The 21,802-nt window shown below is 32.4% G+C and overlaps 1 protein-coding gene across 2 annotated transcripts in view; it reads left to right on the top strand.

Moving 5' to 3' along the window:
• Positions 1-21,802, top strand: part of LOC148629620 (laminin subunit alpha-2-like) — a 94,433-nt gene that overhangs the window by 39,831 nt on the left and 32,800 nt on the right. The window contains exons 3-25 of one of the 2 annotated variants that reach the window (XM_088554292.1): positions 159-401; positions 654-713; positions 1,419-1,541; positions 6,942-7,031; positions 7,401-7,512; positions 7,826-7,944; positions 8,201-8,365; positions 8,886-9,041; positions 9,290-9,430; positions 10,300-10,500; positions 10,835-10,936; positions 11,635-11,855; positions 12,039-12,150; positions 13,723-13,836; positions 14,204-14,430; positions 15,113-15,321; positions 15,980-16,086; positions 17,034-17,211; positions 17,642-17,751; positions 19,516-19,699; positions 20,171-20,310; positions 20,975-21,208; positions 21,567-21,707. In XM_088554292.1, coding sequence (XP_088410418.1) covers positions 159-401; positions 654-713; positions 1,419-1,541; positions 6,942-7,031; positions 7,401-7,512; positions 7,826-7,944; positions 8,201-8,365; positions 8,886-9,041; positions 9,290-9,430; positions 10,300-10,500; positions 10,835-10,936; positions 11,635-11,855; positions 12,039-12,150; positions 13,723-13,836; positions 14,204-14,430; positions 15,113-15,321; positions 15,980-16,086; positions 17,034-17,211; positions 17,642-17,751; positions 19,516-19,699; positions 20,171-20,310; positions 20,975-21,208; positions 21,567-21,707 — 3,489 coding nt within the window. The remainder of the gene's footprint in view (positions 1-158; positions 402-653; positions 714-1,418; positions 1,542-6,941; positions 7,032-7,400; positions 7,513-7,825; positions 7,945-8,200; positions 8,366-8,885; positions 9,042-9,289; positions 9,431-10,299; positions 10,501-10,834; positions 10,937-11,634; positions 11,856-12,038; positions 12,151-13,722; positions 13,837-14,203; positions 14,431-15,112; positions 15,322-15,979; positions 16,087-17,033; positions 17,212-17,641; positions 17,752-19,515; positions 19,700-20,170; positions 20,311-20,974; positions 21,209-21,566; positions 21,708-21,802) is intronic. The other variant, XM_088554299.1, reaches the window with a different exon arrangement.

Here is a 21,802-nt window from a genome sequence, read left to right as displayed (position 1 = left end):
TTCTCTTTTGGCACTTTACTTAATTACTGACATTATTTTTTAAATTCAAAGTGTACACATTTGGATGAAAAGAATTCTGAATAACGGTTAATCACTTTTTATATGTTTTGAATTTGAGAGCAATTCATGAAATACAATGTATTTCATTATATTTTCAGGTGTACCAGGTTGCATATGTGATAGTAAAAGCTGCTAATGCTCCTCGTCCTGGAAACTGGGTATTAGAGAAATCCGTAGACGGTACCAACTACACTCCATGGCAATATTTTGGTATCACCCGATTAGACTGCCTCAGGGAATATGGTTTACCAGATACATATGGAATACCAAACTACCTCACTGATGACCAAGTCATATGTACATCTAGATACTCTAAAATAAACCCACTTGAGGGTGGGGAGGTAATACTAAAAATAATTTGGTGAAATAGTACTTCTTGATATATCACAGTTTAAGAAGTTCAGATTCATATTTTCTTTATTGGGATAAATATGATTGAAACCTAGTATTATTTTAGAAAGATGCCTGTTTTGATTTTTAATTGAAGTTATCATTTGGCTCATTGATTCTTATGTCCACTTAAGTCATTAATGGCATGTCTTAGGACTATTAAGTTGTAAGCAGGAAAATATTAAGCTATGATTTTGTTTCAGATCTTTGTTTCTCTAGTCAATGGCAGACCAGGTGTTAATAAGCCAAGCTCTACCTTACTGGTATGTATACTGTTCAGATAGTGCATAATCTGTACCTGTTAAAAAACATGCATGAAAGACATCAGACAGAGAAATTTAGCCAATTGACACTAAAAATTGACAAAAAATATTTCCTGTTTATAACATATTGATATGTAACTGCAGCAGTTTACTCATCTTGTTCCTGTAGATAAAACTAAAACATATATTTTGTTGGATCAACTGTGTGAAAAGGGGTCTTAATGGGTGAAGGAAAAAATTACTTGAAGCAATGCACCTTAACAGTTTACATGACACTATACACATAAACTTTATATTCTGCAGATTTATAGCTAAACATGAAAAAGGAGGTTGGAGGAGTTTGTCGAAACTCCTGCTGTTTGAAAACACTAAAAAGCCTTGAAAAATTTTACTTGTGAAAGTTCTTAATTTATTATGACATGAAATATTAATATTTTTTGTTTTAAATTACCTTTCAACTAACAGGACAAGTAGCATTGTTTATAACAGGAAAAGTAATACGCCTATCAAGTTTCTTCTTTGAAGGTTACTGGTAGACATGACCATACTTAAAATCATTGACATAACAGTAGGAATAGAGAACACCTTAATCAGTGACCTATTTAAAGAATTTTTGTGGGTCAACTTAAATAAAAAATTAAAGAGTCAAATATATACTACATGAGTTTGCTGTTTGCACGATAATTCCATACTAATTTTTTTCAGCAATTTACCTCAGCTAGATATGTCAGATTAAGATTCCAGAAGATTCGCACCCTGAATGCTGATTTGATGACTCTGAGAAGTTATTTTGATACTAAGTTTATTGATCCCTCAGTTACAGAAAGGGTAAGATAAATTCAGAATAGCAGTGCATGTATTTATATGTACATGTAAGGTAAATTCAGAATAGCATTACATGTATTTATATGGTAATTGTATTGAGATATTGGAGATTTCTGATGACCTTTTCTTTGTATAATGATAAGGTTAGCAGACTCAGATTCTTCTCACTATGTAAATGCACTAACTATAATTCTTGATTCACATCCATTCAAGGAAAACAATATTTTGGATTCAGACAGGAATTACTTATTGTAATTAGATGGTGAAACCTGTCTAAACCAAGTCTGATTTGGGGCTGTATAGTTTGACTTAGACAGGTGTTCAATTTAGACAGGGGTTCAGTTTAGACAGGGGTTCCGTTTACTAAGGTTCAAAATACATTTAAATTGATATAAAAGGACTTAAAATAGTATCTAGTTCAGACAGGTTTTTGGTTTATTCAGAGTTCGGTTTAGACTCAGTCACATATACTATAAACAAATTAATTTTTGTGGATTCTATCAAGTGAACATGTGGGCAGGTATCAATTTTCCCAGTTTCAAAAAACAACTAGTGTTATATATTATTAAAAATCAGTTTTGTGGGTAGTATTTTTCACAGTTTTCTGTCCAACGTGTAATAGCGAAAATTAGTACACCACTATAATTAATACTTTGACAGTAATCAGATGCAACCTTTATTGGTGAAATTATACAAGAATTATTTTTCCTTTAATGCTTGTCTTTTGGCATTACTCACTGGCTACCTTAATTTGTCTATCTCTAGAGCTATTAAGTGTATCTTGCTTGTTTTATCAGTACAGATCCATTCTTTGGTCCTTGGTTGTCTGGATATTGTAGATATTGTCCTATTTAAAAGTACTGTGGTGTCAAAAAGCTTTCAATCAATTGGGTGTTAGCTTTATATAATATATCAAATCAAATGAACCATCTCTAGTCAATTGGGTATGTAAAAAAAGCTGTCTTCAAATAATTAAACCTATCTGTCTATGACCTCTGGAGGGTGGTTGCTGAAAGGACAATTTAAACGATTTTTTTCCATAAATGCTTTGATATGAACCATACAGTAAAAAGATCCCTATAAAGTTTATATTTTTGACCCAGTTCATAAGAAAGAGTCATCTTTCATATCTAGGTTAGAAAAATCTTTTGTATTAATTGTATGATATCCATTCTTCAGGTGTCATATTTCCATAGGCCTATCTGTTTATTTTCTGTACAATCATATTGTGTTGTATCTGATCTTACGTAACCACTTTGTTTTCGTACATACACCGGTACAAATTTTACGTTGATTTATTGAAGCAAGAAGGCATATGTAATTCTAGGTTGGCATGTCCCAGATGTAACACAAACAGATTTTTTTTCAACTTTATGACATTTTTATGAAGTGACTACTAGCTAAGAAAATTTATTATCCCTCGAAAAATACTTATATTAAAAAGACATTGTAATAAATAATGCCATACAGACAATAATCAAGGCCTGCTTAGTTAATTTCAGGTTAAGTATGTAACCAATATCATTCACCAAAAAGTTTATTACATAGTTGATATGGAACACAGAATAATCACAAATTTTGGTATGATACAAAAAATGAAGTAATCCATGGCTGGATCTAAGCTAAATAACTTTTGTAGTATCACTCACATCCTGAAGGATGGCTGTTTTATAATGTTGGACCAATTTGACATACATTTTAGTTGATTACTAGGATCTTCAACTTTGATTAAAATAAAATAAAAAAAAATTACTTTTGACTAATGAACTGTGTACTCTTAGTTGGCTTCATGATCAAGCTAAAAATATCAAGGGAGACTATTCAGAGTTTTGACAATTAAAGATGTCTTGTTTGTTTATTCAGAAACATTTTTCCTTTCACAAAAACTAGTTTTTATACCCTGAAATTAAGTTTTTTTATAGGAAAAAACTCATTCAATTTTTGGGTAAATGAATCTATATGTTGGATATCTTTCACAATGGTTTCCAATTTAGTTCATATGAAAATTGAGATGTTTCTTTTTACAGTGTTTTACAAAATGCATTTCCTGCTATCAGGTTCTTCAAATAACTTTTTGCATATCTCTTTACATGCTTTCATCACTATAACACTGCATATTCTCATTAACTTCTCATCTTTAAGTGATTCAATACAGTAAATTTAGGATATGATAGTATCATATGTAATCTGACGACTATGAAACAGTTTCAGATAATACTCAAATGTTATTCTATCACTTCTCATCAACATAAAAGGCAACTTTTTCATACTTTACACATTATAACCTTTAATAAATACTGGACGATAGGTAAATGGACACCAGGCCTCTTGTTCACCAAAATATGGTCTTAAAATTGATGATTGCTACAACTAGGTGATAAAATGATATATGTTCAGCCTTGTGTAAAATAAAATGTCTGTTTCTGGTGCTGTATTAATATGTATATATGAAGTACAGAAAACACTTCCTAGTATGTGTTAGAAGTTCATTAAGTTGTAAATCTAGCAATCCTAATCTGTCTGAGTTAAGTGCTTTAAAATTGTCTGTTTACATATTATGCTAAGATACAGAAAATAGGGAAAGTCTTTTCCTGTCATCTTCTTCAATATACAATGGAAAAACGCTTTTCACAAGACAAAATTATTGGTACATATACCAGGTAAAAAAACTATTATTTCTATACCCCCACTTTGTGAGTGTGTGGTATATGTGAGTCACCTTATCCTTCTGTAGACCTGTTTACCCCTATGATTTCAGCGTAGTTTCTAAAAATTTTGACTGCAAATTACCCTCGATGAATTGTGGATCTCTCCATAATATCCATGTTAAAATGGTACAAAGTTCAAGATTTTATGATTCAATTTTATAAAATAGGACTAAAACTATGCTTTGTCTTTAAGTTGTATAAATAGCCTGCTTCTATTATCTTGGCTGTCACAAGACAGATTGATTTCAAATGTGATAAGTGGCTTTATATAGATGGGGCTTATATTGATTGTGATTGTGGTTGCTGTTAAATGCTGGGAAATACCTCGCACAACAACACATGCACCACCATGGTTTTCTTATTATTCATTATTGTTATTTTTAGCTCACCGGGCCAATTATACAAAAATCTTCTCCTCTGACACTACTTGACCAATTGAAACCAAACTTGCAATGAATGTTCCTTGGGGTATCCTACATAGAACTCCTAAGGGATTTTTGATTCGTTGAAAAAACATGGCCGCCGTTACTAAAAATAGAACATAGAGGTCAGACAGCAGATTTTTGCATATATCTCAAAAATTGTTAGGTTTAGCTAAATTCTGACTCAAGTTAAAGTGTTTTGCATGATGAGATCTATTTCTGGTCAAATTTTGGTTTTAATTTGTTAAGCCATGTTGGAGTTTTTGCCCTTTTTCAATGATTTTTGCTATTTTTAATATTATTTCTTTTAAAAAATCTTCTCCTCTGATACTACACAACCAATTGAAACCAAACTTGGTGTGAATGTTCCTTGGGGTATCCTGCATAGAGCTGATGTGGGGATTTTTGATCTGTCAAAAAACATGGCCACCATTACTAAAAATAGAACAGAGGGGTCAGACAGTAGTTTTTCACATATATTTCCCAAACCGTTAGGTTTAGCCAAATTCTTTCAATAGTTAAATGATCCTAATTATTAGAACTACAAAAGTCTTCAGGAGTAAAAGTTGTCAGATGACTCCTTGTAAGAGTTATTGGCCTTGAAAGGGGAAAAGTTACTTTTTTTTTCACAGTTTTCTGTCAATATCTTGAAAACTATGAGTTTAAAAGAAACTTTCAATTGTTGAAATGATCATTATGATAAGCCCTACCAAAGACTTCTTGAGTCCAAATTATTGGACAACTTCTTGTTAAATTTATTGCGTTTGAAAGGCAAAATTCAACCAGGTGGGCGATTTAGGCTTCTGGGAGCCTCTTGTTTGTACACTTGTTATTTTGATGACTTAATTAGTTATACATGTACTGTACCACCCATCCACCTTCATACAACACTTTGAGAGATTTTTTTATGATTTTTGGGGCAGTGTTTGTTTCCATTGAAGGAAGCTCCCTTATGTTTTTTGTTTTTATTCCATTTTTTATTTGGTTATTGGACTTTAAGTACTTGAAAGTAGGACTATCATGTGCTTTATTCTTCAATCCAATGATTGTTAACCTCATAAACTATGAATTATATTTACATGTAGTGGTTTTTTTTTGTAGTTAGACCAGAAAAAAAGAGTTTGTGTGGCCTATTGTTATAGTGATTTATGATCATTGTCATTTAGTAAATTATTATTTTTTTCTAACCATGTAATCATTTTAGTGTATTAAATTGATTGATCACTCAGATGAGATTTATGTCCAAAATAGATTGTAAGATAAAAGATTTGGAGGAAGGCAAGTGGTATATTAGTCATAATGTGTTGAATTCTATGAATGGTTTTGCTATGTAAGATTATTTATTATCTTACTAATTATTAATTTTGAGATGACACCTGTAGATCATGACACTTCTTTGTTTGGATATAATATTTCTTTTCTTGTGATACATAAGGAGGATGGCCCCAAATTTGATTTTTATTCAGAAAACACCAGGTGTGGGAGGGATGGGTCTATTTGAGGTGTTTACTTTTAGTCGTTTTCATGAAAATATTAGAGTATTACTGATGTAACATGGCCAGACATCAGATGCTATTTCTACCTGAAAACCCTCAGGATGATATAGGCTTTATACTGCAAATACTTACGTTTCTTCACAATTTATAAGCACTTCAGTAACTGAGCAAGAAGTCAGTAATGTCCTATAAACTGGATGTTAAATAACTTCAAGGTCCATGTGAACTATGGCATTGTGTGGCATAGGTTGTCATCTTTTGTCTGTCATCTGTTAACATTATATAAAAATCATTTAAACCATAGATCTGACAAAGTTTTTTTAATACTGGTAGTTATAATCATCCTTGACCTATGTAGTTTAAAAACTGTATCTGCCATGTTCGTAATCTTAACAAAATGGCTGTTGTATCTATTAATAGGATGTAACTTTCATTTTGGTCCATATTACTAAAAATTAAAGGAAATTAAAAAGATTGGGTACTTTTATCCAGATTCAGCATCAAAAATTCTGTAATTTTCAATAGCTTGAGGCTTTTAGACTTTTCTTTATAAGAAGTCCTTTTATATTTACTTTTGGTATTTTTGGGCTACAATTTATTCTGCTAGATCAGAATTGTGTGACCTTTTGCTTGTATTCTTATGTTAACATTTCAGACTCAGATGAGCAATCAAGGCTCCTCAGAATATCATTTTGATTTTGCACCACATACTAATTAAGTATGACAATAACATCTGTACTCTTAACTGTTTAGCATGTATCTGTTTTTATTTTGTAGTATTTCTACTCCATAAAAGACATCTCTGTAGGAGGACAGTGTATATGTTATGGACATGCTGGAAACTGTAAACCTGTCAAAAACTCAGATGTAAGTATAAATTACAGATGTAATCAATTGTCATGCCCCCCTCCTTCCAAAACAAAGTGTTGAAAAATAGTACCATGTTATTTGTGCATTTGTTTACAAGTATTCAGCAATCTATTACTGTGTGCCTGTGGAAATATATATTTGTATCTATGTTATATGCTATGTTCATGAATTGTAGTTTGTTGAAAGAAAATACTTCATTTTCCTGCATTGAATTAAAAGCATGTTTTAATGATAAAAAGTCCAAACTATGATAAAAGTTGCCTTTCAAATAAGAAACAAACTTCTTGTACATTGATGTTTTTAAGTTTGGGCAAAAAGGGGGGGGGTGGTAAGATTTTAGTTAACTTTTCTTTTATTAATTTCCAGAGACTCTCTTGTGATTGTATTCACAACACTTGTGGAAATAATTGTGAAAAGTGTTGTCCTGGATACAATCAAAAACCATGGCAACCAGGACATCTTGGAGAAGGGTGCCAAAGTAAGTTTTCTTGATCTTCATATGTTACTTCTCAGTAATCAGTTTCATGATGCAACCAGTTGTTGCTTATAGTGATTAATTCAAGACTCAAGAGTAGACTGATACAGAATTAATTTTGGATTATTTAGGCTATCTGCTTTAAGCTTATTAAAAACACATCAATTATTTTTTTAAATATTTGTAAAAGATGTCAGTTAGTAAAATTGAAAAAATAAAATGCACTAGCATTTACTTGTACAGATACAATTCTGTTTTATCACGCCCAACTCATTTTATCTTGTGCATGATCAAGGCTTATTTTATTTGTTTACAGAATGCAATTGTCACAATCATGCAGATGACTGTGTTTACAATGCCACCATAGCTGCCAGGAGGTTGAGTCTGAATATCAGAGGGGAGTATGAAGGTGGAGGAGTGTGCCTCAATTGTAAGGTAAACTGGAGGCTATAATTAATATAGGTGGAAATGGATTAATCTTTCTTAAAATATTAAACAAACCATATATTAGTGGTCAGGTGTGTCATAAGTTGTGTCTTGAATTATTGTATGTCTCATATCTCTGATCAAATAAGAACTTAGTTTCAATTAATTATCAAAATGATTCACAGTCAAACCATGTCATGTTGTTATTCATGTTGTATGGTAAGGGAGATAACTACAATTTCCAACAATTCTGTTTCTTTTTCAGGATTATACCACAGGAATTAACTGTGAAAGTTGTGTAGATGGATACTATAGGCCTCGGAATACTCCTCAGACATCTCCCTATCCATGTAGGCCCTGTAGATGTAGGGAGAGTACAGGGTCTACCAATAGATGTTACCCTGATGATAGTAGAGTTAGAGAAGGATTTGTAAGATTATCAAGAAAAATATCTTAATTTTAAAGATTACTTGATGTATAAGGGCAATTAGATTATGTGTTAAATTTACCTGTTTGTAAACTTTATGAGACTGCTGAAATAAGTATTCAATTACGGTAGTAATTTATTACCAACATTTGATTCTTTCATTATGGGGATGAATATTAGTTATAAGAAAATGCTATGAAATACTGTGAAAGTACTTTTATTTGTGGGGTTTAGGGACAAATGATCACTTCGTTTATTCTTGAATTCATGGATTTGACAATTATATCATACAAATGAATGGGAAATTGCCTTTTTGGCAGAAATCAAATTTCTTGGTTTACCACACCCACAAAACCACAAAAATTGGTATCCCAGGAATATTGGCACTTTCACAATAAACTGTTAGTAGGTAATTAGGCGTAGCATAACCAAAACATTTTATTGATACAAATGAACAAAATGATCATATAACACACTGAAACGTTTATATTATGACAATACATGAGTTTGTTGTATTTTGTAGAATCCAGGAGACTGTATATGTAAGCCAGGTTTTGGTGGGAGCCAATGTAACAGATGTGCTTATGGTTACTATGGTTACCCATACTGTAAACCTTGCCCTTGTAATGCTGCAGGGTCTTTGGATCCTTCTAGATGTGATGGCAGATGTATTTGCAAGGTAGAGTTTTACATGACTTGATGCATATATGTATACATATAAATAGTTTATGTTTCAAGTTTATAATTTTTCTATACCGCCTTTACAAAAAAAATTTCCATTTTCTTTGTTATTTTAATTTACATTGATCCCTGATAACTACAAAACAAAAGGTATAGAAAAAAACAAACATACTTTAACAGTACAAGCATAATTACTGATTTCTCTTCCCAAGTTTTTCTAACCTATAAGATAAACAACTATTTCAGGCCAATGTAGAAGGACCTAACTGTGATCAGTGTAAGCGTGGTTACTACAATCTAAACAGGAACAATCCAGACGGATGTCAACAATGTTTCTGTTTTGGTATATCTACAGTATGTCAAAGTTCAGATCTTCCTACAATGAAGGTAATAGCTTAATTCCTTTTTGTAAGTAAAATCATGGTTTAGTCAAAACTAGTTGAGCAAACATAATACCAAGAAATATAAAGCACATATACTGTGCCATGAGACAAAATGAAAAGTGTTACTTTTTGTAAGAATCATAGGATGCGTGAATCATGGTTAGTAAAATTATGTCAGTAAGTTACAACAACTGTACAGTCACAATCAAATATTATTATTTCCTTTGTGTAAATCATTAACGGCCAGCTTACTCTGTAAAAATCAATTTGAAAGATTTATTGGACCATTGCTTCAAATTACTTAGAATTCATTTCATCTGGAAGCAGAATCATTGAGTGGAAATCATTGAGTGATTGTTCAAGAACTGAAATCATTTAGTGATTGTTCTGGAGCTGAAATCATTGAGTGATTGTTCTGGAGTTGAAATCATTGAGTAATTGTTCTGGAACTGAAATCATTCATTGTTCAGAAACTGAAATCAATCATTGAGTGATTGTTATGAAACTTCATTATTCATGTGATTATTTTGTATCTGAAATCATTGAGTGTTTGTTCTGGAATTGAAATCAAAGAGTGATTGTTCTGGAACTGAAATCATTGAGTGATTGTTCTGGAACTGAAATCATTCATTGTTAGAAACTGAAATCAATCATTGAGTGACTGTTATGAAACTTAATTATTTGTTTGATTATTTTGTATCTGAAATCACTGAGTGTTTGTTCTGGAATTGAAATCAAAGAGTGATTGTTTTCATTTATCAAATTTGTTTGTCAAAGCTTAGAATAGTAAATATCATTTAGCCGTAACAAATCTAATTTTATGATGGAAATAAATAAAAATATATAGCTATAATTTATGGTTCTTATGTTTAGATATCTGACTTACCAGGAGGTATGAGTGGATGGACAGTGACAACAATGACCACAGATGGCTTTACTCTCTTTGTACAGTCAAATCCTCAGGGCTGGTTAGAGTACCTCTCTTACCCTGCCTCTAGTCAAAACTCTATAGACCCTACCTCATCTGATGTTATAAACTACTGGCAGGCTACTATCAAATATCTTGGAAACAGGGTAGGTAATGTGTACAGTCTGACCCCTGGGGATGGATAGGTTACCTTACAAACCTAGTTACTAGTCAAAACTCTATAGATCTTACCTCATGTGATGTCATTAACTACTGGCAGGCTACTACTATGAATCAAATGTCTGTGAAATAGGGTATTCAGTATTTGAAATATCTGTTAGTATAATTGCTGGAAACATCATAGGTATAATTAATAAAGTACATTTGTTGCTGAAATTTACTTCCCATATATTTTACTTTGTTATATACTTTTAAGTTGGATGACAAAACATATTACTTTTGGAATATTTTTTTCTATAAGATGTTTTATGTACTTTGCAGTTGACATCGTATGGAGGTACATTAGAGTACACTCTTTGGTATGATTTAGACACTACAGCTCCTGTTAGCAGACATATTTATGATACCAATGTTATTATGCAGGTAAGTACATGTTAATAACAGGTAAGATACATGCTGATCTATATTTTGATTGATTGTTGGTTTTGGTATATAAAATGTTCATGCTGTTTATAAAGATCTTGTAATACCCACACTGTCTTTAGCTGGTTGGGATAATAGGAATCAAGTCACCATCAGAAGTATAGTCAAACCTGTCTTAAGTGACCCTTCAAGAGAGAGCACTGTTCACATAAGACAGGTGGTCTATATATACAGGGTAAATTACATAGAATCCACTACATAGGGATATTTTAATCATAGTATTTTAAGACAGATGACTACTGAATACAAGTGGTCATTAAGACAGGTGACTACTGAATACAGTTGGTCGCTAAGGAAGGTGGCTACTGAATACAAGTGGTCGTTAAGACAGGTTTACTGTAACTCTAAAGATATATATACTTACACATTCCAAAAGACAGCTTTCATTTATAAGAAACTGATAATCATTAAAAGAAATAATTTTTGATTAAAGAATACAAAGATTAAATTATGATTTTGTGGAGAACAATATTATTACTGGAGCAAAACAAATTATGACAGCAAACATTATAAATATAGTGAAACAATTGTAAAGTGTTAATTTTAAAAGAAATAGATCACCAGAAAAAAAAATCTTTATAGTGTTCCACGGTTTGTTCATTATAAATTGACATGGATATTATTAATTTTATTGATAGGGTAGCAACATCACTCTGGTTAGTGGTAAAGGATATGTCAGAGAAAATTATGATCACACTGAACGACTGACTATGTCTGAAAACAACTGGTATAAATTGGTTGGTACTGGAAGATATGCTGACCTGCAACCAGTGACCAAGAAAGAGTTCATGACTGTTCTGTATAACATAGAAAGATTGTTGATCAGGGCTACATATCACACAGCTCAAAAAACTCTGTTGTAGGTCTATTGTATATAACTAGATTTATTTTTAACTGATTTTTGCAAGACATATCAGTATACTCTAAAAAACATGTTACTCTTTACTCTAATGGAGAAACATCTAGACTTTTTGCCATTTTCCAAGAAAAGTCAGTAAATTCCAAAAAGGAATTAGTATTGATATTTTTTATTTGATTGTAGCCTTAAGAGTGTGACATTAGATACAGTGAGTGCTTCTTCACCCAGTAATCTGACATTACCAACAGTAGAGAAATGCATCTGTCCAACAGGCTACCGTGGATTGTCTTGTGAGGTAAAAGAGTTTTAGAAAAAAAAATGTATTGGGCTTTATCCTATAGGTTTTGACAATATACTTATTAACTTCACTTTAAATGCAGTACTATTTTAGTAATTTATAAAATCTGCTCTTTAAGTTTCCAGAAAAGATAATACAATTGCTTACATTAACAAGAATAGGCATGGGAATATATCAAAGAGACAACCCAACCTGGATGAAAATGTCAGCTCAAGGCCATTAATTGGTCTTCAATAAACAATGAAGAAACCCTCACATCACAGGGCAGGCAACATCTGGCCCCAAAACATTTTATACAGGTACAGGAAAGAGTTGCCCCTATATACTCAAGTAACATAAAAATAAACTTTAAGAAAAAATGAAACAAGACATACAGAGGCCAGAAATTCCTGACTTGGGACAGGTGCAAAAAATGTGGCGGAGTTTTAGTAATTTGGCATGGTCACAACCTGCTCCCTTTAAAATCTGGCCACTGTGGAAAAAATACTACACAAAAAGTACAACTAAAAATCAGGTCAAAAAGGTTGGAGTCCCTTGTTACAACAGAAATAAACAAACTGAATATAAGTTGCACAAATGTTCAAACTAAGGACTACTAGCAGTTAACTGACATGCCAGCTCATAACAAGTTTAAACCTTCAAAAAGTTGTGTCCTGTTTGTATGTAAAATCAATCCCAGTTCTTTCCATACGGGTTGAGAACCATGGTATACCATAAGTCATACAATAAGGACACAACCCATGTCATGCCAAAAACTGCTTTTAAATATGTACCATCATGAATGCATACACAGGCAAAATTATTTCACATGATTTTCACCTGAATTGAGCAAATAAACTAAGTGACAGAGTTCAAGTAACATTCGGGTAAATGGAGCCTTCGCGTGAAATTCACATGAAATGTTCACATGAAATTCGTGTTAGTGAATTTCACATGAAAATCATGTTAATTTCATGTGAATTTCACATGAATTTCATGTGAAGCTCGATTAACATGAATTTCATGTGAAAAATATTTGCCTGTATAAACAGGATTGAGCTTGTTATAATATAACCATCATTAATTGTTGAACTCAACTGCAATTGGTTCTGTGAATAACACTTGATATGACAGCAGTCAGCTTTCTCTGTGTACTTGCATTACCAACTTTTTGACAATTAATATTTTATCTTTTTCCGTGCTTCATAAAGCCTTAACTGTGCCATTACATGCTGGTAATGTATTGACTGAAACTAAAAACCACATTGAATGGATATGATTGAAAACCTTCTGAAAAAGGAATTTATCTAAACCAAACCCTGCATAAAACAGAAGCATGTCTTAACTTTACAAAATCAAATATTTTTAGGTTACCAGTAGTTGCTTTTTGATATTAGCCTGTGTAAACTTTTTGAAATCAAGTAAAGTATTTACATGATTAAAGGGTCTTTGGTAGACTGGTTTCATGGATATGTTTTATAGTAGCATGCAAAGAAATGTCATGTACTTGTATTCAAATCATGTAATATTCTACAATACTTGGTAAATGTGTGGCCTTCAATATAATTATTTGTATTGTGTGATTGCTAGAGCTGTGAGCCAGGTTACAGAAGAGTAGATGATATTATCTTTGGAGGAAGATGTTCACCCTGTCAGTGTTATAACCATGCTGATAAATGTGATCCTAATACTGGACAATGCTTGGTAAGTATAATGAGAAAAGTGGCTCTGTGATTTAAGTACTAGTCTTTACATCAAAACATAAGACACAATTAAGTTTGAAACCAGGGATTGTGAAGGTTATCATTTACCTACTCTTAAGGTTTCATAGTCCATATCGTTTCTTTCAGATCATCACACAATAACCACACTAATACTCAGACAGGTAATTGTTGTCTGTATAAAAAAAAGGTGTATCTAAGATGAATTTCCTGTAGAATGTGTTTGCAAGGATATATAAAACCTGTTGAGTTAATTTTTTATTAATTCATCTTTTATGTGTAAAAGAGAATGCTAATCAAGCGCAAGCCTCATTTACAAACATTTTTTTAATCACTTTCTGTCCTTTCAGAGTTGCAAGGACCACACCACAGGTGATAGATGTGACAAGTGTTTACCTGGTTACTATGGTGACCCAACAAAAGGAACACCAGGTGACTGTATGCCATGTGCCTGTCCTTTGACTGACCCTCGGAATAATTTCGCTGACACATGTGAATGGCACCCAGTGATATTGAATGAAGATAATTACCACTGTATCAACTGTAGGGAGGGACACATTGGTGTTCACTGTGAATTGTAGGTTTCATTTATCAAAGAGGGGGGTATTGTTTATAGACCATAAAAAAAATAATATTAAAGTAGAAATATTGAAAGGGCCATAGAAAAATCTTAGGATTTAAATCCTAAACCTAGTTCTTATTTTGAAGTGCCTGAATTCTTTATTTATCCATATATCAGTATACATCTTTTTTTATAAGGATCTATAACTCAGTAGGTATCTTAAGTTTTATACTGAAAGCATGAAGTAAAGGAAATGAAATGAATTACAGTAGTGTGTCACATTTAATTTATGATGTAGGAAAGATGTGTTTGGAAAATTCCAGCAAGAAAAGAGACATTTAAAAAAGGCTACAGCAAAAAATTATGTAGTACTTGGTAATATGTAAACCCTGAAGATGCTGTTATATAGGTAGTAAAAGAAATGCATTCTTACTATAATTAACTATGATATGGTGCTGATATGGTTAAAGGGACAGAGCTATATGTACTAAAATAATAGTTGTCTTAATTGACAATGCATGGCTATTTAGTTATACCATTGATGTCTCGACTAACAGCAATATGCTGGATACATCATTTCCAAAATGCATCACAATTTTGAGCGATTCATGTTTCAGATAATCTGATGTTCTGCTCCTGTAATTGTGTTTCAGATAATCTGTTATTCCGCCCCTGTAATTGTGTTCTTTATTTTAAGATGTGGTCCAGGATATTATGGAGATCCATTGAAGCCTGGTGGTTACTGTAGACCCTGTGAATGTAATGGTAACATTGAAATAACTGACCCATGGAGCTGTGACTCTATGACTGGTAGATGTCTGAAGTGTATCAATAACGCTGAGGGTGACAGATGTAATCAATGTAAACCTGGGTATTATGGTACTGCTAAGGATGGGGACTGTACAGGTTAGTAAAACAAACTTCTTGACAGACCTTGTAAACCATTAATGAGGATAAATTATCATTTCCATCTATGTAATCTCTATGGAACTGATGAGATATGTGTGTTGAAAAAAGCCCACACTTTTACATAAAGTGGTGGGCCTTTATTCAGAAAAGAAATGTCATATGAATTACATTAGCAGTTAAAAATGTGTGCTGAAGATTAGGTTCAATAAGTATATTTCTATTTTATTTGTTTGCATTGGAATTTTGTGAGTGATAAATAAGGAGTCTTATTACTATCCTCTCACAAAGTTATGAAGTGGATATAGTAATACTACAGCTCCTGTATCATTTTTTATTCCTGTAACATCCTGTGATCATTCTAGAATCAACGTCTGTAAACAGATTTTTAACAAACCTTGGTACATACTTAGTCCTGAAAAAATCTAAAAAACCTAATGATTTTCCATTTAATAAGTCAAAGGTTAAGGTCACTAAGTCAAAATATGGTGAGGGGATGTCTTGCTTCTTGTTACCCTTGTTTCTTAAGTCAAATTGATATGAAATATTAACATGTACCTAAGGAGTCTAATAAAAATACTTTCTTCATAAATCATTTTTATGTTAGACAAAAACTTAATTATAAAAAGGAGATAGCTTACATCTATTTTTATTTCAGCATGTGACTGTGATATTTCTGGATCTGTAGGTAGATCATGTGACAGGTACACAGGCCGTTGTCAGTGTAAGGAGAATTTCGGCGGCAGAAAATGTGATCAATGCAAGGTATTTTTCACATTGATTTTACCTATGTACACTACAAACCTATCATAATTAACAAAGATTTTATTAACATTTTTGTTCAATAGAATTAACATTTTTTATAGAATTATTACTTTTTATATAAAGAGGCATTCTTTTAAGCATACATGCTTTCATCCTCCCAAGTCAGGGTTTTGAGTCCACCCTCACTCCCTCAAACCCATGACATCACTCATTCATATTTAGCGGGTATCGTCCAGCGCCATCTAGTGAGTTACCTAAATTTAACCCGGATCGAAAATCCAATCAAATCACTCGTAAAAGAAACTCTTCGGTATAATGTACAAAATGGCTACATGCACATAACATCATTTTTTTCATTGAAGACTCTAAACAGAATCTACAGTTACCATTTTTTTGTCATATTGAATCAATTGTGACATCTTACAACTATCAGTTACTCGCATCATTGTTTACCTTTCTACGGACATTTTATGTCAAATTAATTTTCATTGGTACTTTGCACCCGGAGAAGCAACCAATCAGAATTGGCTTGGCGATATCCGCTAAATATGAATGATATCAGGGGTTTGATTGAACAAGGGTGGACTAAAAACCCTGACTTGGGAGGATGACATGCTTTATGGTATATGTAAAATACATAAAATAACTTACAACTAATGTTGATTTTCATATCTGTGTCTTGTTGTAAATATCATTCTGTTTTCAAATTTCAGTTCGGAATCGTATGCCCTGTTATACATGAGAGGTCTCCCTTTTTTCTGTCATTTATTAGTGTACATTTTGTATGTAGGGAAAAGCACTTTTACCTTATTTCTAAAACAACTTACCAAAAAGACTATATAATATTTTGAAGATAATTTACTGAGGCTGTTTTAAGGTGAAATTTCTTAGATCTAGTATTTACATGATCCTAAGATTAATTATCATTTATATGGAATCTTCAATAGCTAGGGTTTGGTCAGTTTGAAGAAGGTTGTCTCCCCTGTGACTGTAATGATGAAGGTTCAAATGGGGAGAAATGTGACCCAGTTACAGGACAATGCTTCTGTAAGACTGGAGTTATGGGCCTAAGATGTGACACATGTAAAGATGGTTTCTATGGTTTCTCATACAGAGGGTGCATTGGTACGTCTGAACATTCAAATGGAAATATTATTTTTTGGTCAGGATATGCTCCACCTTCATTTTGTGACAGTGTCTTCTGATAAGTTTACATTTCTCATTTTGAAATATGTACTGTTAAAAAATTGGTGGACTTATATATATAGTTGTAAATTACATCTTTCCATCAAAGCTTCTTTTATAAAAATGTCTTATACCAGTAATGTGAAATAGCACAGAAAATACTGTTGCTTACATTATTACTATAGACAGGTTTTAACATGTATATTCATAGCAACAGATAATTTTCACATTTTAAACCTAACATGTTTGTTGTACATGTATAAGCAATTAACACAATTTACACAATTTAACTGTATGTTTACAATAAAATAACATCATGTTAACTCACCTAACCATATATTAACAGTTATCCCGTTTTATTTACTACTAGATTGTATGTGTAACCCACACGGTACTAACCAGACATATCAGTGTTTTGTTAACACAGGATACTGTAACTGTTTACCTAACGTCATTGGTTCTAGGTGTGATGCCTGCCAGGTACTCTTCCTCTGGTCTCCAGTTGCTTAGTTTACTTTCTGCTTATATTTATATACAAAGTGACTTTAAAGTCTCATTTGATTTAAATATTATGCACATTCTTCTTGATATTATTAACTATACTTTTTCTACTGGTCCTTCTTTCATACAGTTTTCACTGTTCTTTTTATGCATATACAACTGTAATTTCTTCTTGAATATGTATTGATTCTCTCAATCAAAACCTATCTGACTGACTGTTTTACATTTTCTACTTCTGACTCCAGTTTTTAATTTCTTCTTAAATCAACATTATCATGATTCTACACTATTATATTGTTTTTATTGTAAACTGCTGCTTACTATGATTTCCTTTATCTGGGATGTTTTAGGAGGTACGCAGATGTGTCTTTTTTACTGTTAAGCTATCTATTGTATATTCAGAAAAAAGGGAAAATGTGTATCTTTCTCATCAACTAAAATACTGAATCTTCCAGTTGCTTTGTATGTATGTTTCTACTCCTGCTTGTACAATATCTAGTAAGCTGATTATTAACTTGCATGTGATGATTATTCTCTTACATCTATATTAAAGGTACATGTATATTGATATTAGCCAAGTTTATTTTCCTCTAAAAAAGTAGTATTTGTTTGCTTCAAAGTTTTAACATCATATTTATGTTTGGTTCATAGTGGTATGTGTTTCTTTTTCTCATTTTTTTGCTGTTATTTTTTTTTGTTGTGAAAGTCATTATGAAACTTATAGTATTTAGGTCATAAGAATAAGCCACAGTAGAATGTTTCTACTACAAAATATAAGGAAGTTACCTTTTATACCCCCCAACCCACAAAGTTTGGGAGGTATATTGGAAATCATCTGTTTGTCCACATTTTTTGTTCAGACAACTCCTCTTGAACCACTGAATGAATTTGATAAATTTTTTAAAAAGGTTGGACATCTTGTGTAGATGTGCATTACTGTTGGTGGACTCAAAGGGAGATAATCCAACTTAAGGATTTTACATGTTAAAACCTTAGAAACACGACTTTTCCTAAAGGCTCAAGAGACTTAGATTAAATTGGCATCATATGTAGATTTGCATGAAGGAATATAATTACATTTGGAGAACTCTGGGGTGAGGTCTTACTAACCTCTTCCAGGTCAAATGGTCACCTATGTAGTAGCAAAAACGCACTGAACCTAGAAATATGCATTGTAAGTGCATTATTTGTGTGTATTCTGATCAAAAGTAGTCAAAATAAAGCTGAGAATGTGTACTTTAAAATCATATTTGTAATTTACTACAAAATGTATGAATATTGTATACATATGTGAGTAATTTGCCTCCATGCTGTCAGTTAGCAGAAGTGGTGAAAATGTTGATTTTCAGTATTTTTTATTCAAGTAAATTTTGTGAAGAATTTTTATGGCCATTGTACCATTAGCATAATGATTTTAAAAGCCTTATTTTCCATGCTTTGTAATAGTATGCAACTTTAAGGTGTCATTTGTCCTGGGAATTCACAGTGAAACATTGGAAATTACTTGTTTAACATTTAAAGTACTGGAAACGTTAGAAGTGGTTAGTGAGACCTGAATTATCTTTGTGAGGTTGCTTACTGTATTTCTGGTTTTTTTTAACAGTATGATTTCTGGTTAATTCTAAGAAATTGGTATGAATATATTGCAAAAAAACATTATCATAAATTCAATGTAGTGTTTGTTTAACCCAGTAAATATTTGCATTGATTTTCAGGAAGGCTGCTTATGTTGTATTATTGCAGGATAATCACTGGGGCCTACCATTGGGTGGTGGTTGTAAACCATGTGATTGTAACGCAACTGGTTCCCGGTATAGACAGTGTGATAGGAGGAATGGACAGTGTCCCTGTAGGACTGGAGTAGGGGGACAGAAATGTGATCAATGTAAACCAGGGTATTATGGATTTTCACAGTATGGCTGCCAAAGTAGGTATCTTGTCTGTAACCTGGGAATTCCAGCTAGATTTTTTCTAAAGTTGAAAATAAAGTTGAAATATTAATTTTTGATGGTCATAATGTAATCAGCAATAATTTTTTTTTTCTATTGATTTCAAATATTGTAATTATGTATGCTTATTTATTGCTTTTGTGTATAACCAAAACCAAAGGTTAGAGAAGGTTGGAGAAGATGTATAATGATGTATTTTCCTTGGATCATGTTAGGACATCTCTTCTTTAACATTTCAATGGGTTTTGATCTTTTTATCAAGGTTTGCATCATGCCTTGTTTTTTAGGGTATAATCAAATCACCCTGTCTGACCCTGCGTTTATTGTCTTTTTTTTTAAATGGTCATGAAACTTAGTTTAAATACATATAATGATAATAAACTGAAGATTTGTGATGGTATTTTATTGTTCTTTCCATAAAGTGTGATGTCATATCAATCTATTTTTAGGATGTAAACCCTGTAATAAGCCCGGACATATATGCGACCCGAATACGGGAGAATGTGTGTGTCCCCCCTATACCACAGGAAGTCGATGTGAACGATGTGTTCCTAACAGCTGGGGTTATGATTCTGTAGAAGGTTGTAAGGTAAGTCATTGGCTGCCAACTTACAAGAATTTTCAACTCAATTTGCAGTTTGCATAATGTATAAATACTTTGAATTTTTTTTTAAAAGTAGGCTTAATTAGACCTTAATTTAAAGGTAGTATGTTCATCTTTAATTTTGGAAACATTTGGCATAATTTTACATGTCTGGTAAGTATGGTACCTCTGTTTAAAGAAAATTTTCTATTTTTGAAGTTTGCACTTCTGGTCTAAACTCTCACAATTTGAATATGATACATATGTCAGACTATTTTGTTTTCCTTCATATCTATTTAGAAGAGGAAAAAATACGGTCCTAAGGTAAGACGCTTTAAAAAAAATGAGGCGACCCAAAAATAGAAAATTAACACTTCTCGTAGAAAAACACAGTACCAGTAATTTATGAATGGTGATGTTGTACAAAAGGCCTCAAGGTTGATTTGATGACCCTGCTTTGTATCATTAATGGAACTTTTCTTGGCCTTATTGCTCTGTGAGTTGATGGTGATAGGTTTGTTTTGCAGTTTTTTTTTTATTTCTATTGTTGCCAAACTAGATACCATCCTTTCTATTATCACCAAACTAGATACCATCCTTTCTATTAACACCAAACTAGATACCATCCTTTCTATTAACACCAAACTAGATACCATCCTTTCTTTTACAGCCCTGTGGTTGTAGGCCAAAATCATCAAGCAGCCAGCAATGTGATTTGTATACTGGTAACTGTCAATGTCTACCAGATTATACAGGGGACCAGTGTGAGAGCTGTATGTTTGGTTTCTACCGTTACCCACAATGTCAACTCTGTCTCTGTAGTGCTGAAGGTACTAATACATCAAGCTGTAATTCCAGGGGACAATGTCAATGTGATGATCTCACTGGTCAGTGTGACTGTAAGGTATGTATCTTTGTTTTCCTACATATCTTGATATTATGTGTTTTAAAACTATTTCAACAAGCTTTGAGTGTGTCAGAAACTGAAAGACTTATGATGTGTACATATCCAAATAAATGGGAATGAGATCAAATTTCTAAAGTAAAATTATTTCACTGCTTCTTCCTATCTTATCAATAGAAAAAACTGAAATGAAAACTCCATGTTGAATCCACTGTAAAAGAACTGAGTGCAATTAAATAAATGACAACTTTGATATGACATTATGCGATGAATATGCATTAAATCTATAAGAAATTTAACCTAGTGGTCATGCCTTTACTAGGATGTTAATGTTGGAGTAATTGAATATTTATTTCAGAAAAATGTAGTTGGAAAAGATTGCTCCCGATGTAAAGCCAACAGCTTTAGTTTCAGTGCTGAGAATCCTTATGGGTGTACTGAATGTTCCTGTTATGGTCGATCTACTCAGTGTCAACAGGCAGATTATGTCTGGTCCCAGGTTAGATAGATAGCAGTAGATTTGGAGTTCTTGCCTTTTTTTTTGCTGATTAATTCAATGTACCGGTATTCTTAATCGAAAATAGCTGTGTAATG

Source organism: Perna viridis, chromosome 1 (genome assembly GCF_037379345.1).
Source record: "Perna viridis isolate PV_CMFRI_1.1 ecotype Kerala chromosome 1, ASM3737934v1, whole genome shotgun sequence".
Taxonomy (NCBI): Eukaryota; Metazoa; Mollusca; class Bivalvia; order Mytilida; family Mytilidae; genus Perna; species Perna viridis.
The sequence above is the reverse complement of the archived record's forward strand: the minus strand, read 5'-3'. Positions and strand labels throughout refer to the sequence as shown.